The sequence below is a fragment of the Symphalangus syndactylus genome, chromosome 5, assembly GCF_028878055.3.
Source record: "Symphalangus syndactylus isolate Jambi chromosome 5, NHGRI_mSymSyn1-v2.1_pri, whole genome shotgun sequence".
NCBI classification, from domain to species: domain Eukaryota; kingdom Metazoa; phylum Chordata; class Mammalia; order Primates; family Hylobatidae; genus Symphalangus; species Symphalangus syndactylus.
The window spans coordinates 130,364,782-130,383,237 of NC_072427.2; the positions used below are offsets into that span (position 1 = coordinate 130,364,782).

Consider the following 18,456-nt stretch of genomic DNA (forward strand, 5'->3'; position numbering starts at 1 on the left):
AGAAAAATTTCAAAGAGATGATTGGATTTGTACAGACAACCCCAATAAGCTATCTAACATACAAAAAGCAAACAGTAGGCAGGAGCATGAAATGGAAAATATTGAAATAAATCCATCAAATAATTTTCATGGTATTAATGAAACTACTCTAAATTCCCATATTTAAAGAATGGAAAATTTTCTTTGGTTAACAATAGCAATGAAATAATAATAAACAATCATCTAGCATTTCTTTGGTGCTTACTATTGCTAGGCATTTAATACAATTTTCTCATATAATCTATGTAACAACCTCTGAGACAGACAGTTTTCATTGGTAGGAAAAACTGAGATTCAGAGAGGTTAAATGACTGGTCCTGACCTATATAAGAAAGCTCACTAACTGAAGCAGTCTACAGTTACTGCAACAGGCTGTTAAAGAGGCAAACACATACTATCTGAAAACTATGCTTATATTTAGCCAAAAGCTCCCACTGGAAAATACCAATAGGTAAGAGGGCCACAGGAATACAGTCACAATTTGAAAATAACAAAGAACCATGGGTATACATGAGGGCAAGTGTCTGCCATGTCTTTTGGATGTAGTTGGAAAATGAAAGATAATTTTACCATCTTTACTGAGGAAGCTAAGTACTTAAGGAAGGCTTTACGTTTTTAAAATATACTTATTGAAACTGTGTGTCTGTGTTCTAAATATTGCTTCTCCAGTGTGAATATAAGACTTGCTGTATTTAGATACTTGTGAAATCTTAAAACACTTGTTTTAATTACCTTCATTCACATATTTATACACTGCTTGCATCAATAAAAGGTGGAGGTAGTAGCCAGTGAGTGCCACTTATTAATAGCTCCTATCAAGGCAAAGGTTTTATGTTATAATATTTAAAAGTTCATCAAGTTCATCACGAAAAGAAAAGAAGCAAAGAGATAAATAATAAAAAGTCTTGTATTGGCTACTACCTAAGACTCATTGCAGTTGTCAGAAAAGACACACAAAGAGAAATGAACAGTAGAGGATAGCCATTATAATACAAAGCAAATGACTTTCAGCCAAAAGGCAGGTCACACGAGCCCAGTTTACTTCTTTTTGGATGTCTTACGTGATAAAAACCGTAGATGTTGTGGAGTTCTCTGTGCTCCCAATTGCCATGATGAATGGCATTCTTCTGCATGGTTTGCTCTGGCCCTCTAAAGACAGAGGGTTCATTCATGTCATTCCAAAGGAAGAGGATGTCCGTAGATCCCTAGGAAGTAAACCTTGGTCATGACACTCCTACATTGATGATGTCTACATAATAGCTGTCACCATTCCTACCTCATTTTAAAAATTATGTTTATTATCTATGCTCTGTCCTCTGCTCCATTGCTAGAGTATAAGTTCCACAGGGAATGACATTTTGTCTGTTTTGTTCATTAATAAATCCCAAACATCTAGAATAGTACCTGGCCCATAGACAGATCTCAATAAATATTTGCTGATGAATAAAAGAATGCTGCCTTGTGTTGTCTGTGAAATACATATTGCCTGGCAAATTCATTCCAAGACCTCCCTGCAGGACTCCTATGGGAAAGGTTGTGAATGTTCATAATTGGGCTCTTTCTCATTCATCAGATGCTATAACTCTTAACTAAGGGTAACTATAGCTGAACATGACAAGATTCTACCTTCTCTCTAATACTTCAAAAGACTTGACAGCCAATATACCTGTTTGTTAACATGATCTATAGTTTGTATTTTACACAAAATTGTTCAATTTAGAGTGGGAAGGGACAGTTGAGTCATCTAGTTAATACGGTATTGCAGAATCCCTGGGTTTTTCTAGAATCGCTTATCTTTCCGCATTTGACTGAATAGCTAAAAAGACAGGGAGTCCCTCAGGCAGCTCATTCCATTATTTTTCAAAAATCCTGCTCCTTGTACATAACATTCTCCTTGCAGAGCCTACCTAGCTTACCTTCTGAGACCCCACAGAATACACTGTCACCTCGCCCACATGAAAGTCTTTCAAATGCCTGGAGGTGGCTTAGTTGTTTTTTTTTTTTTTTTTTTTTGAATCTTTATTTCTAAACGTGTTCTTCTATGAATAAGGGTAAATGATTTCCAAATATTTAACTACCATATCTTTCCTTTAGAACCATCTAAGGCAGGGATTGGCAAACATTTTTGGTAAAGGTCCAGATAGTAAATATTTCCAACTTTGCAGGCTATGAGGTCTCTTTTTCAATTATTTAACCCTGCCATAGTAGTACAAAAGCAGCCACAGATAATAGGGAAATGAATAGGCATGGCCAGATTTGGCCCAAGGCTTGTCTATCCCTGTACTAAGTTGTTTACTAGTGCCCTAATACTTGATGCCAGAAACTACAGTTTAGCGGTTAAAAGCTGGGCTTATGGGACAAACAGACCTGAGTTCAAATTTTGGTTCCACCACTTACTAGATGCATGACCTTGGCAAGTTTTTAAGCTTCTATATATCTCAATTTCCTCATCTATGGGGTTAGATTTAGTTATAGTTCCAACTTCAGAGGGTTACTATGAAGACAAATGGTATGATGCACATAAAGTCGTCCTTAGCACAGTGCTTGGCACACAGCAAGTACTCAATTTGCATTAGGTATCATCATCATCATCACTGCCATCATTAATATCATCATAATTGGTTGAAAACAGTTCTCCAGATGTGGCCTCTCCAGTTTTCTCTGTGGTTCTTATCAGATTATTTAAAAATCATACTTCACTTTTAATGACAAATATGTTGTAAGATATTTTCACACGTATCATCATATTTAAATAACAGTTATGGAATACAATTTTATATAAAATATATACAGCAATTTGAAAATGTAATAAGCCTCTGCTATAAAGTACTTTGATATATCATAGAGTCTATTATAACAGAGGTCAAAATCACAGCTTTTGCACATTTGGTTATGCATATGGCACCTTTCCCAGCACCCCCAGAGTCTGTAATGTGGTGGCCATACTTGCCTTTTAATAAAAGCATTATATATCAAAAGCTACTGAATGGAAAAGAATAGTTTTATTCAATCACTTTTTCCGCTTCTTTCACTCTTTCAGGTAACTAGAAAATAACAAATGAATAAAAACCAACCTGATAAACAGGGAAAGCAAAAAGACTTGAATACCACTCTCTGACCTTGGGATTGGTGAAATCCAGGTAAGAGGAGAGACCTGTGGAGGGAGAACAGTAGGCAGCCTGTCAAGAACAGTGGTCCTCACAGTAAGATGCATTATAAAGAAGATATCAGATGTGAGAGCTGGGAAATGGCCACCTTACATAAACATGAAAGTTGGCTGACAGAGGCATGGTCTGTTGAGAAGTGAAGGAAGGTAATGCTGGGCTCCAGTGACAATCACTAGATCTTTCAATATCAGAAGCCCAGGGGAATGCCAATGCACAAGCATCACGACAGAGCCTGTCCCTCACTGATGGCCTAAGATAGCCCAAGGAAGGATGGCAAATATCCTGCAGTGATCTCTTGGTTCTTAAAGAGAACAGAGAAGTGTGTTCAAGGGATGTAAAGGGAAAAAAAGAAAGGAGGCATGGGGTTTCTCTACAGTGCATGGATTTATGATAGATAGTGCTGACTCTTATTTCTAAACAACGTGGTGATTTTCCTTTTGTCCTTGGGGAGTTTCTACCAATGCTTTAAATTAATAACTTTTAATAACTTTTGAAATGAAGAATCCATAGTCACCAGGGTGGCTGAGGTCACTCATGAAAGCCTGGGAAGTCAAAAGTATGGGCTAAAAGGGTGAAGAGCAATCACAAGGAGAGAGCTTGCAGGACCCCCTTTTTTCCTTTCTCCTCCTCCCCTTTTCTTATTCCCCGACTTTTTATCTGTTTGCTTAGAGAAACAGCATGCCACTGAGGTTTGCTTGTTTATTTTTCATTCATTCAATTATTGATTGATAAATACATACAAAGCATACAGTACCAGGTGTTATGAAAGATACAAAAGAAGGCAAAACTATCTCTTCCTTAAATTATATGCTTAAAATGTAGCTAGAGGAGCAAGAGACATCTACAAGGGAGCAGAACGATGACCATGCCACCTTCATTAATTGGGACAGAACAAGTGGAAATAATAAGTGTATGAAGTGATTTCATACCTGGCCAGCACACCCCTTCAAAGTCTTCCCCTTCCTGATTCTTCACAAAGAAGCCCTGATCTTTGGCCTTCACATATACTGAGTAGTCAGGATCAATCTTGATGTGGGGGTCACTGATGACCACAAGCTGTCAGGACATGAAGGTTTGGAGGTCTCATCAGTTTTATGTAAGACAAATGTTCATGTACATGTTTTCACCATAGTTTGGGGGTTCAATTTTTACAAACAACTACAACTAGTATTGAAATATTTCAGACACAAAAACAAAAACAAAAACAAAAATAAATATTTCAGATACCAGTAAAACCCTATAACCTTTCATGTGCTTATGAGAATTTCGACTGATACCAAAACTGGGCCAATGCTGGCCAGGCGCAGCGGCTCACACCTGCAATCCCAACACAGTGGGAGGTCAAGATGGGAGGACTGCTTAAGGCCAGGAGTTTGAGACCAGCCTGGGCAACACAGTGGGACCCTGTCTCCACAAAAAAATTTAAAAATTAGCTGGGCCTGGTGGTGTCCACCTGTGGTCCCAGCTACTCAGGAGGCTGAGGCAGGAGGATTGTTTGAGCTGGGGAGGTCGCGGCTACAGTGAGCCATGATGATGATACTGCAATCCAGCTTGGGTGACAGAACAAGACCCCATCTCCAAAAAAGAAAAAAACAAAAACAAAAAAACCAGGCCAATGCTCTTTTATAATTATTGCTGCCTAACCAATAGATGTTCTTTAAATAGCATTAAGTGTCTATCTGTCCATGATGCTGAGTGCTGCATACTATACATAGAGAAGAAGTAGGCAGGGTACCTGCTCCCTAGACATTTAGACGCTCAGATAACATTGATACAAGCAAACATTAAAGAGACTAAGAGAATAACATGTTAAAAACAAACAAAGTCCCCAAGCCCAGTGGTGCAGGCATATTAGGAAGGAGATTTGAGAAAAGTTGTAAGCCACAGCGTCGTGCCTCTAGCATCTCTCCGTGACTTTACAATACCATCACTTCCACCAGTCTAGGGCCTCAATAACACTTTATTTGGCCAGAACACCATCTAATCCTTCTTCCTCATCTCTATTCTAATCAGTCCTGAATATTAAAGTTTAATTCTTCATTGCTCAAACATTTTCTTAAATTTTTTTGTTTGTTTGTTTTTTGAGACAGTCTCGCTCTGTCGCCCAGGCTGGAGTGCAGTGGCATGATCTCAGCTCACTGCAACCTCTGCCTCCTGGGTTCAAGCGATTCTCCTGCCTCAGCCTCCCAAGTAGCTGGGATTACAGGTGCCCGCCACTATGCTGGGCTAATTTTTTTATTTTTTAATTTTTAGTAGAGATAGGGTTTCATCATGTTGGCCAGGCTGATCTCAAACTCCTGACCTCAGGTGATCTCCTCACCTCGACCTGCCAAAGTGCTGGGATTACAGGTGTGAGCCACCGCACCCAGCCTAAATTTTTAAATTGTGGTAAAATACACATAACATAAAATTTACCATCTTAACCATTTTCAAGTGTGCAGTTTAGTACTGTTAAGTATATACATTCACAATGTTGTGTAGCCAATCTCCAGAACCCTCTCATGTTGCAAAACTAAACCTTTATACTCATTAAATGATGATTTCTCATTCCCTCCTCCTAGCTCCAGCAACTACCATTCTATAATACTTTCTGTCTCTATGAATCTGACTACTCAAATTACTTCCAATTAGTGGAATCACACGGTATTTGTCTTTTTGTAACTGGCTTATTTCACTTAGCATTTATCCTCAAGGTTCATCCATGCTATAGTATCTATTAGAATTTCCTTCCTTTTAAAGGCTGAATAATATTCTGTTGTATGTATATACCACATTTTGTTTACATATTCATCTGTCAACGGAGTTGCAACCCAAGCAGCTTGGGTTGCTTTGACCTTTTGACTACTGTGACTAATGCTGCTATAAACATGGGTGTATAAATATCTGTTCAGGTTCCTGCTTCCAGTTCCTTTGGGTATATATCCACAAGTGGAATTGCTGGATCATACAGTAATTCCATTTTTAAATTTTTGAGGAACTATCATATTGTTTTCCATAACAGCTGTACCATTTTGCATTCCTACCAACGGTGCACAAGGATTCCAATTTCTCTACATCCTTGCCAACACTTGTTATTTTGTTTTTTTTAAATAGTAGTCATCTTAACTATGTAAAATGGGATTTCACTGTGGTCTTGGTTTGCATTTCCCTAATGACAGTGGTGTTGAGCATCTTTTCTTGTGCTTGTTGGCTATTTGTGTATCTTCTTTGGAGAGATGTCTATTCAAGTTCTTTGCCCACTTTTTAACTGTTTTTTTTTTTGTTGTTGTTGTTGCTGTTGCTGAGTTGCAGCAGTTTGTTATATATTCTGCATATTAACCCCCTATTCAAAAACTTGTAATGTTCCCAAATGCATACAAAGCAGTTTACAAAAAGGTCCCAGCCTTTCTGGTCAGATCCTCCACTATTAGAACCCTCACATGCCTGGCTGTCAAACTTGCCTGTGCACTGCTTTCCGAACACCCCTAATGCTCCTTCCTCTGGCTGCACTGCCCTCTTCCCTCTCCCTGCTTACCCATTAGTTAGGGACATCCTTCAGGGTTCATCTAAAATGCACTTCTAGGCCAGACATGGTGGCTCATGCCTGTAACCCCAGCACTTTGGGAACCTGAGGCGGGCGGATCACCTGAGGTCAGGAGTTCAAGACCAGCCTGGCCAACATGGTAAAACCCTGTCTCTACTAAAAATACGAAAATTAGCTGGCCATGGTGGCACATGACTGTAATTCTAGCTACTCAGGAGGCTGAGGCAGGAGAATTGCATGAACCCAGGAGGTGGAGGATGCAGCGAGCCGAGATTGCACCATAGCACTCCAGCCTGGGTAAGAGTGAGACTCTGTCCCGAAAAAAAAAATTAAATAAATAAAATAAAATGCACCTCTGGAACAAAGCCCTGATTAAGTCTTGAGGATACAATCTTCTCCTTCTTGGCCTGTCCCCTACCCTGATCTTTCTTTGGCCCTTATGTTACTTCCCTGTATTGTGATTGGATATTTGCCTTTTCTTCACTCACTGTAAGACCACAAGAAGCTCATCTCTGTATACCCTTCAGCACTAGCATAGCATCTTGAAGGTTCAAGGCCTCAGTAAATAACTACTTATTAAGGACAGATCTGGAGTCAGGCAGACCAGGGTTCAGATTCTTGCCTTGCTATTTACTCACTGTGTGCCTTTGTGTAAATTTTGAAACCAGTCTAAGCCTCAGCTTCTTCATCTAAAATATGCGGTAACAAGACCTACCTTATAGTTTTGTCATCACTGGATGGAATAATGTGTTTTATCATATTGTCTAGCCCATAATAGCTTGATATGTGGTAGCTATTTATTAATTGGGAAATCAGGAGTTAAATGGATGGGCTCCGGCCATCTGTGAAAAGCCTGGTGAGGAGGTTGAAAAGTCAACTTTACTTTCAAGGAGAAGGACTTTATTCATTCACATGATACACATAGGGTTTCGCCCCCCTTCTCCTCTCTCCATTTTCTTCTCTCCGTCTTTTCATTATTGCTATTACCACCACCACCACCACTCTTGGAACTGGAAAGCAGCATTATATATGTTCCAGTGGCTTCTCTCCCTCCCCATTTTCTATTTCTGTTCTTTTCTTGGCCAGATTGACAGGTGGAGTCCACCAGGGAAGCATACAGGAAAAACAGTGTAATAAAGAATTTGATACTATATTTGATATTTGACTGTTAAGGGTTTTCATGCCCTGCTACTCCCCCCTTACCTTTCTGCCCGTATCTGGACAAGCTGACAAAGAAACCTCTAGTGCTCCCTCCTTTGGTGCCAGCAGGGGGTTCAAACTATCTAAGCCTCAGCCTGCGTGCAAGAGCCCTTGCCCTGTCCCTACCTGCTAACCACCATAAAAGCTGAGCCAATCTCCTTTCTCAGTTCTCTCAAGCCATTTTCAAACCAGCTTGGGAGCCACCCCTGCTCTCCCCAGAAAGCCTCATTATATGAGTAATAAACTTTTTAATATACCCTTGGTGCATGTGTGGTGTCACCAATTGAGACATGGAAACCAAATTTTGAGTGGGGGGATCATATTACTACAGGGTGGCCACAACAAATGGAACTGAAAATGCTAGACCCCTTCTCTTCATTATGGGGACCTAGATAACTAAGCCAGGAATGGATGGGGTCATCGCCTTTTCACCATTCATTTTCTCTCTTATCACAGTGACAATCATATTTGAATCTACTATTTTCACAGCCATTTTTTATCAGATGTTTCTCCACCACCGAAGTGCCAAGGCAAGTTTAAGACATTTTTTAAAACTCTGTAATTAAAAGGTTCAGTAATGTTGGCTTATTTTACCTTACGCTTTTTGCTCCTGAGCAGCTCTTGCATCCTCTTGGGGTTTGGGAATCTGTTTTTGTCCCAGGTGAAGTACCTCTTGCCCTCAGTGTGCTCTATGTCCAGCCACATGGCATCATAAGGAATGTCATGCTCATCAAACCCTGCATCCACTGCTTTTACATCCTGCTCATCTTCATAGTTCCAGCGGCACTGGTGGTATCCCAAAGAGAAAAGAGGGGGCATGGCTTGTGTGCCTAAAAGAGAGATATAATAACTGAGTCAACTGCCACCGCAATGACCATTATTCATTTGATAAACATTTCCTGAATGTCTACAGAGTATTCAGCACTGAGCTCAGGCTTAAAATATCAAGGAGAAGAAAGCATACTCCTTGCCTTTAAGGAAGTGACAACCTGGCTAATGAGGCAGGAGGGTAAATAAAGTGCTCTGCCCTGAGGTATAACTGCCAGGTTAACGTATCAGTCTAGTGCTACCAGAACACAGAGAGGTTAATAAATTCTGCCTGCGGTGAAGTATAGGGTCTTGAAAGGCTTCACAGAGGAGACAAAACCTGGTTTGGACCTTGTAGACTAAGTAGGAATATACCAGACAGGAAGAATAGATACAGCATTCCAGGCACAGGGAATAGAAAAAACACAGAGGCAGAGAAGTACATGACAGGCTTACAGAAAAATAAATATTCCAGGGTATCACAGTGTGAGAGAGACCAGTAGAAGATGAAACTGAATAGGGTCAGATTGTCAAAGGCCCTGTAATTGAGGTTAGGAATTCTGAATCTTGTCTTATGAGAAGCCATCAAAAGTCTGGCAAGATGTAATCTTAGCAGAACTATATTTTAGAAAAAATTAAGTCAGGGTGCAGCATTGTGACTCACTTGAAGGTAAAGAGACTGAAGTTGGGAAGAAGTTTCAGTAAATTATTATCAAAATGTTTACTGATAACGTTAAGGACTTCTGATCAACCACTTGCATGTATCTGCTTTCCCTCCTAAAGTCACACTAAAATCTGAGTAATGAAAAGAAAAAAGGAAGAAAGCCACAAAAACAAAGAGAATGGGAGTGGAGTAATTTCAACAAAAATTTGGCAGGTGGCAGGCAGGAGCGGGGTAGTGACTGTTGGGCAAAGCCGGGGAAGCTTTCCCCAGAGTGCTATTGAGGAGACTATTGACAGAAGAGCTCACCCTGCTCCCAAACACCAGTAGACACGCCCACTCTCAAAACTAGAGTGGAAGCCTCATCTAGGCACACAGAGCCTCACCATGAAATATGAATGGAGTTGGGTGTGGTGGCTCACGCCTGTAATCCCAGCACTTTGGGAGGCCAGGGCGGGTGGATCACTTGAAGTCAGGAGTTCGAGACCAGCCTGGCCAACATGGTGAAATGCTATCTCTACTAAAAATACAAAAATTATCCAGGTGTGGTGGCGGGCACCGGTAGTCCCAGCTACTCGGGTGGCTGAGGCAGAAGAATCACTTGAACCCAGGAGGCGGAGGGTGCAGTGAGCCAAGATTGCGCCACTGCACTCCAGCCTGGGCAATAGAGTGAGACTCTGTCTCAAAACTCACATTTGAGCAAAGTCTCCAAAATCAGAGACAGTGACTCAAATAAGGAAACAAAATAAAAGGATCTCCAAAAAAACAGGGACAATGCAAGGAACCAAAGTAAATATCAAAACATGATCATTAGTATCTCTAGACAGATGAAAAAAGGTATTGTACCCTTAAACAAGACTAGGATAGCATAAAACAAGTGGAGGTTGAGTATCCCTAATTTGAAAATCCAAAATCTGAAATATTCTAAAATCTGAAACTGTTTGTTTTTTTTTTTTAAAGATGGAGTCTAGCTCTGTCGTCCAGGCTGGAGTGCAGTGGCGCAATCTCGGATCACTGCAACCTCCGCCTCTGGGTTCAAGCGATTCTCCTGCCTCAGCCTCCCGAGTAGCTGGGACTACAGGTGCATGCCACCATGCCCAGCTAATTTTTGTACTTTTAGTAGAGACGGGGTTTCACCACGTTGACCAGGCTGGTCTCAAACTCCTGATCTTAGGTGATCGCCCATCTTGGCCCCTCAAAGTGCTGGGATTACAGTCATGAGCCACCACACCTGGCCTCTAAAATCTGAAACTTTTTGAACACCAACATGACACTCAAAGGAAATGCTCATTGGAACATTTTGGGTTTTGGACTTTCAGATTGGGATGCTCAACCATTAAGTTTAATGAAAATATTCAAAAATTCAAAATAATCCCAAATCTAAAACACTCTAGAGTCCCAAGCATGGAATACTCAATCTGTATACAATTTATAAAACAATAAATGTCATTTAATGAGGTGTGCTATTTTGAATTCCTTATCAAGTTTTAGAAGTGGAGTAAATATACTTAGAAGATTTCAGTGCTTTGGAAGGCTGAGGCAGGAGGATTGCTTGAGACCAGGAGTTCAAGACTAACCTGGGCAACATAGCAAGACCCCATCTCAACAAAAAAAATAAAACAAATAAATAAAAAGAATTAGCTGGGCATATGGCACATGCCCACAGACCCAGCTACTCACGAGGCTAAAGCAGAAGGATCGCTTGAGCCCAGGAGAGGCTGCAGTGAGCCATGGTCATGCCACTGCACTCTAGCCTGGGCAACAAAGTGAGACCCTGTCTCTTAAAAACAAAAAAAAACAAAAAACTTAGAGGCTTATCAGACTCGAAATTATACAGAGCAGCATTGATCATGGGTCTGTCCGACTGAAAACAGGTTAAATAAATTATGTTACCAGCAAATTTGTTACTTGAAAAAAAAATAGGATGTACACATTTTAGGGTTAATAAATGTTTTGCCATTGCTTTGCACAAAATGAAAACAAAAACCAAGGAATCATCAGAGGATAAGAAAGAGCTCCTAGAATGCAGAAACATGACAGCATAAATGGAAGGCCTAGAAGATAAAATTGAGAAAATTGCTCAAAAACTAGGCAAAAAAGGAAAAGGAGATTATAAAATCCGTAGAATAGAAAGAAAAAAAGGGAAAAATTAGTCTAAGGAATAATACAAAACAGTTTCTCAGAACTGAAGGACACAATTCTCAGGATTGAAGGGGTCCATATCTAACATCCAGAACAATAATTATTTTAAAAGACCTAGGACCAGGCACGGTGGCTCACACCTGTAATCCCAGTAAAGCACTTTGGGAAGCTAAGGTGGGAGGATCCCTTGAGCCTAGGGTTTTAAGACCAGCCTGGGTAACCTAGGGAAACCCTGCCTATAGAAAAAATGAAAAAATTAGTTGGGCATGGTGGCGCATGCCTGTAAGTCCCATCTACTCAGGATTCTGAGGTGTGATGATCACTTGAGCCCAGGAGTTTGAGGCTGCAGTGAACCATGATCACACCACTGCACTCCAACCTGGGCACAGAGCAAAACCCTGACTCAAACAAACAAAAGATCTTCATCAAGGGATTTTATTACAAAATTTCAGAATACTGGAAATTTGGAATGTTAGTGATAAAGAGAAGGTATTTCAGAGAGAAAAGATAGATCATATACAGAGGAACAAAGGAATAGAATTAAGAATGGTTTTGGAGCAAGAAGGTAGAAGACAATAAAAGAAATGCCTTCAAATTCTGAGAGAAAGAATATTCAGTCTTGCCAGGCAAATTAGCAGTCAAGGGTAAAGGTAGGAGAAAAGATGGTTTCATACCTGCAAGGAAGCAAAAAGAGTACCTCCAATGCAAACGTTCTTAGGAAACTACCAGAAGATGCTACAAACAAATAAACACAACAAGGGAATAAACCAGAAAAGAGAAAAACAGGGAACTGAAAAAAGGAGGGATACAACACCAGCAAACAGCAAAGGTAAGTTCTGAGATGAAAGCTGTGCAGGGAACCTAGAGAGCAATGGTCCAGATGGGAGGAGGAAGATGAAGAGCTCTAGTAGAGAAGAAAGTCTCCAGGGAAAGTAGACTGGATAAAGTACCAGACACCCTTGAGCATGTGAAAAATGTAAACATTGAATATTGATTTAACCAAAAATTGTGATGTAACTAGATTGGGTGGGAGACGGAGGAGGGTATGGTATATGATTGAGCTAAACCCTCAGCAGGAGTCAACAAATAATCTTTACTGTCTTTGAACATGGAGGGAGATCCAGTATTTTTGAAGTGCTTTATCATAAACCAGCATTCTCACTAATAATAATGTTGAATGTAGCTGCAGGTGGGCTTTGATAGCACTTATTCCTGCATGGGTGCCCATATCCATAAATTGTCATTCCTCCCGTTGCAATTGGAATTGAACACCCTTGAACACGGGCTAGACTTAGCTTGCTTTTAACAATTGAATGCAGCAGAAACGATGCTGCAATACTTTCGCTTTTAATAGCTTTACTGAATTCACATACCATGCAATTCACCCATCTAAAATGCACAATTCAATGTGGATTTTTATGGCATATTACATTATTGATTCTTAAAAATTGTGGCAAAATATATATAGCAAAATTTGCCATTTTAACCATTTCCAAGTGTCCAATGGCATTAATTACATTCATCATGTAGTACAACCATTACCACTATTTCTAAAACCTTTACATCACCCCAAGCAGAAACTCTGTAATCATTAAGCAATAACTCCCTATCACTCACACCTCTCAGCCCCCTCTAATCTCTGTCTTGACAAATTTGCTTATCGTAGCTACTTCATGTAAGTGGATTATATAATACTTGTCCTTTCATGTCTGTCTTATTTCATTTTCCATATTTTCAAGGTTCATCCATGTTGCAGCATGTATCAGAACTTCATTTCTTTTTATAGCTGAATAATATTCTGTTATATGTATATACCACATTTTGTTTATTTGTTCATCTTTGATGGGCACTTGGATTGTTTCTACCTTTTGGCTATCATGTGTGGGCGAAGGATTACCCAGGTGCCGAGGCAAGGGACTGAAGGCACAAACTGTAGCAGTATAATAAAGAAAATAGTTAGAATAAAGAATTGTTATAATATAAATTAGATATAGAGATGATCATGGACAATTATCAATCATTAGTATAAACATTATTAATCATTAGCTTTTAATATTACTCTTTGTTGCATTACTAATATAACCTAGAATAACCGGCAGGTATAGGGTCAGGTACTCAAGGGACATTGTGAGAAGTGACCTAGAAGGCAAGAGGTGAGCCCTCTGTCACGCCCACGTAAGGGCCACTTGAGGGCTCCTTGGTCAAGCGGTAACGCCAGGACCTGGGAAGGCCCCATTACTTAGCAGACCGTGAAAGGGAGTCTCCTTTCCTTGGAGGAGTTAGGGAACACTCTGCTCCACCAGCTTCTTGTGGGAGGCTGGATATGTTAATCTCATTAAAAAATACTTTCACAGAGACATCTAGACTGGTGTTTGAATATCTGGGTACCACAATCTAGTCAAATTGATATATAAAATTAACCATCACACTGGGTCATATGGTAATTCTATGTTTAACTTTTTGAGGAAATGCCAAACTGTTTTCTGCAATGGCTGAACCATTTGACATTTCCACCAGCAATGTTCCAATTTCTCTACATCCTCATATACACTTATGTTTTTCCATTTTTTTGGATTTAGCCATCCTAGTGGGTGTGAAGTGATATCTTACTGTGGTTTTGATTTGCATTTTCCTAATGACTAATAACGCTGAGCATATTTTCATGTGCTTGTTGTTCATTTATTTATCTTCTTTGGAGAACTATCTCTTTAAATCCTCTGCTCATTTTAGAATTGGGTTGTTTATCTTTTTGTTGTTGTTTTTTTTAAGAATTTGGTAAAGATTTATTTATTTATTTTCCATTTCTAGTCTTATGGCTCCTTTTTTTTTTAAAGGATATGGCAAATATTTATTTTTTTTCTATTTCCAGTCTTTTAAAGTAGACACAGATATGCTTAGGATAAAGCTGATTTTAACAGCACAAAATAGTTGAGCACAAAGGATAGGATTAAATTCAGCAATCCAGAGTGATAAAGAGCAAAAGATACTGAGTAGGTGCCTTTGACAGACACATTATCCAAGTTGATTACCTAATAGTTGGAGGTTGAAGTCCTTATGCTGCAAAAGTGAGAACAATCTGGTGTATGAAGTGTATGGTGGGATTTGTAGCTTTAACTTGTTTTCTATTTATTAAGAACAATTAGCATAGTTAAGTGTAGTCTTTAGTAGACAACCTGCATCCATTTAAACATAATATTTTCCACAGTAGTGTAAGTAAGGCCACAATATTTATTTTGGGCAAACCCTTAAATGTAGTGATTTTAATATCACTGTCATTCATTCTTTTGCAATATAAAGTATTTTAATGGAATTAAGGTTACAGATAATTTTTAAAATACTATACCATGACTAATATATTAAAACTATACTTACATACTTATACTAATATCTAAAGAAAATTCACTGCCAAATTGTTACAGTAGATATTAATCAGTCTGACACCCTTATTAACTGATTCTATAGGTATAAGTATAGGTCAGTATGATTTTAGTAGATTCTATTCTTTCATTTTACTAAATTAGGAAAGCAGTATTTACAGAATAAATAAAAACAAGTGAAACAGCCATCCAAGAACCGTAACAGCTCCTGAGTTAGCTGTGTCACAAGCTCAGATAGAAATCCCCAATATACACAAAGCTGGATTCAAATTATTCATCAAAAGGTGCTGGTAGAAGTTGTCAGATGCCTTCCAATATAGATCCCCAATCCCATGGCCACCAGATGAGACAGCAGCAAAACCCTTTAGAAATTCTGCTGAGAAAATGCCCCCTTCCCTCATCAGGCTTTAAATTCCATGCTGGGTAGTTGTGTGCTTCAGGTGCTTTAAAGAGGAACTCCTTGCGGGGAATATTTTCTGGCCAACTTGACCAATCTCATATCCAATCTGAGCTTTTCTTCAAGATGTTTTCAACTTCTTTCCTTTTCTCAGTATCTTCCTCAGACTGATAGCTATTTTTCTCCAATGTCTGTGAAAGAGGTAGGCTGTCACAGAACTTTTGGAGCTACTCTGTCCAAATTCATTTTAAGCATCCAGCTATATTTTTTCCATGTCACTATTATATTAAATTTTTTTTTTTTTTTTGAGATAGGGTCTCACTCTGTTGCCTAGGCGGGAGAGCAGTAGTATGAACATTGCTCACTGCAGCCTTTCTTTGGGAAGCAAGGCAGAGGATTACTTGAATTCAAGGAAGCACTTTGGAGGCTTCCCAAAGCACTGGGATTACAGGCATGAGCCACTGTGCCCAGTCCATGTCACCATTATAAACAGAAACTGATGCTGGAGCACTGTTCCCCTTCCTATCATTGCTAAAGTGCAGTTCTATCCAGGAGCCCTGCAAGCTCTTTCCCTGCAGCCTGGGGCCCCTGCTCTGTGATATGGTGCCAGAAGGTGGCTATAGCAGTCTGGGTCACTGTTTGGTTGTGGTCTAGGGGCTGCATGCGCCCTCAGTGGCAGACGAGCGTGAGGGATATGGGCCCAGTGCAGGCAAGCATGAGGGGTATGGGCCCAGGGCTCAGCCTGTCTTTTTGTTGTTCAGTTGTAGAAAGTTCTTCATGTATTCTAGATAAGAGACCCATATCAGATACACAATCTGCAAACATTTTCTCCCATTCTGTAGGTTGCTTTTTCACTTTCTTATGTTCTTTGATGCACCAAAGTTTTTAATGTTAGTGAATTCTAACACGTATTTGTTGTCATTGTTGCTCACGATTTTGTTGTCATATCTAAGAATCCATTGCCAAATCCAAGTTCATGAAGATTTACCCGTTTTCTTCTGAGAGTTTTCTGGTTTTATCTCTTACACAGTTGAACCATTTTGAGTTAGTTTTTTGTATATGATATACATATAACATATTTTTGAATATAGGAGTCCAACTTCATTCTTTTGCAAGTAGATATCCAACTGTCTCACACCATATGCTCAAAAGACTATTTCTTCTTCATCAAATGGTCATGAACCTTTATTGAAATTATAATGGTGACATAGACAAAGCACTGTGGCTTGTGCCTGTAATCCCAATGTTTTGGGTGGCCATAAGTGTATGGGTTTATTTCTAGATTCTCAATTCTATTTCACTGGTCTATATGTCTATCCTTATTCCAGGAGCATGTTCGCATGTTCTTTTTTTTTCAGACGGAGTCTTGCTTTGTCACCGAGGCTGGAGTGCAGTGGCATGATCTTGGTTTACTGCAACCTCCACCTCACCTTGTGGGTTCAATTGATTCTCCTGCCTCAGCCTCCCGAGTAGCTGGGATTACAGGTGCCCACCACCATGCCTGGCCAATTTTTGTATTTTTAGTAGAGACAGGTTTTCGCCATGTTGGTCAGGCTGGTCTCAAACTCCTGACCTCAAGTGATCCACCCACCTCAGCCTCCCAAAGTGCTGGGATTACAGGCATGGGCCACTGTGCCTAGGCAGTGGCACGTTCTTTTGATTGCCATAGCTTTGAAGTAAGTTTGAAATTGAGAAGTTGTATTTGATTTTCACTCTGCTTAAGACATACCCAAGACTGGACAATCTACAAAAGAAAGAAGTTTAATTGGACTTACAGTTCTACATGTCTGAGGAAGCCTCACGATTGTAGCCGAAGGCAAGGAGGAGAATGTCACATCTTACGTGAATGGCGGCAGGCAAAGAGAGTGCTTGTGCAGGGAAACTCCCCTTTTTATAACCATCAGATCTCATGAGACTCATTCACTATCTTGAGAACAGTACAGGAAAGATCCGCCCCCACGATTCAATTACCTCCCACTGGGTCCCTCCCACAACATGGGAATTCATGATGAGATTTGGGTGGGGAAACAGCCAAATCATATCAGAAGTATAAATTTTTCAACTTTGTTTCTCTTTTTAAAGATTGTTTTGGCTATTCAGGTCCCTGTGCAATTTTGTGGAAGATCAGCTTGTCCATTTCTGCAAAAGAAGCCACTGGAATTTTGATAGGGATTGCAGTGAATCTGTGAATCACTTTCTGTATTACTGCCATCTTAACATTGCCTTCCAACCTATGAACATGCGATGTCTTTCCATTTATTTAGGCATTCTTTAATTTCTCTCAGGAATGTTTTATAGTTTTCAGTGTACAAGTCTTTCACCTCCTTTGTTAAGTGTATTCCTAGGTATTTTATTCTTTTGGATGTTATTGTAAATGGAACTGTTTTCTTAATTGTTTTTGGATTGTTCATTGAGGGTATATAGAAACAGAACTAATTTTTTTCGTTATTGATTGATATGGTTTGGATTTGGGTTCCCACCCAAATATCATGTTGAACTGTAATCCCCAATGTTGGACGAGGGGCCTGGTGGGAGGTGACTGGATCATGGGGGCGGATTTCTCCCTTGCTGTTCTTGTGATAGTGATTTCTTACAAGATCTGGTTGTTTAAAAGTGTGTGGCACCTCCTCCCTCTCTTTATTCCTCCTGCTCCGACCAGGTAAGATGTGCCTGCTTCCCCTTTGCCTTCCATCATAATTGTTAAGCTTCCTGAGGCCTTCCCAGCCATGTTTCCCGTACAGCCTGCAGAACCATGAGCCAATTAAACTTATTTTCATTATCAATTGCCCAGTTTCATGTACTTCTTCATAGCAGTGCGAGAGTAGATTAATATATTGATCTTGTGCCCTGCAACTTTGCTGAATTTACTACCTCTAGTAATTTTTTTGTGGATTCTTCAGGATTTTCTATATATAGGATCATATCATCTCCTATAATCTTATTTATTCTTTTCCAATTTTGATACTTTTTATTTATTTTTCTTGCCTAATTTCTCTGGCTAGAAATTCCAGTACAATGTTGAATAATAGTGATGAAAATGCAATGTCTTGTCTTGTTTCTGATCTTAGAGAAAAGCTTGCATTCTTTTAAAATAAAACGCTCTAATGCTAAAGCCAGTTGCATATTTTAATGGAGAAGAAAAC

The 18,456-nt window shown here is 39.6% G+C and overlaps 1 protein-coding gene and 1 pseudogene across 10 annotated transcripts in view; both read right to left on the bottom strand.

Moving 5' to 3' along the window:
* GANC (glucosidase alpha, neutral C) overlaps positions 1-18,456 on the bottom strand; it is an 85,760-nt gene that overhangs the window by 24,207 nt on the left and 43,097 nt on the right. For all 10 annotated transcript variants that reach the window (XR_010120838.1, XM_063639559.1, XM_063639560.1 and 7 more), the window contains exons 12-15: positions 8,524-8,759; positions 4,136-4,262; positions 3,114-3,193; positions 1,101-1,244 (exon numbers count right to left, since the gene is read on the bottom strand). Coding sequence is in view for 9 of the 10 variants with exons in the window: in XM_063639559.1 (XP_063495629.1) it covers positions 1,101-1,244; positions 3,114-3,193; positions 4,136-4,262; positions 8,524-8,759 (587 nt within the window). In the remaining variant the exon portion in view is untranslated. The remainder of the gene's footprint in view (positions 1-1,100; positions 1,245-3,113; positions 3,194-4,135; positions 4,263-8,523; positions 8,760-18,456) is intronic.
* LOC129481945 (BCL2/adenovirus E1B 19 kDa protein-interacting protein 3-like) lies at positions 15,163-17,525 on the bottom strand (annotated as a pseudogene).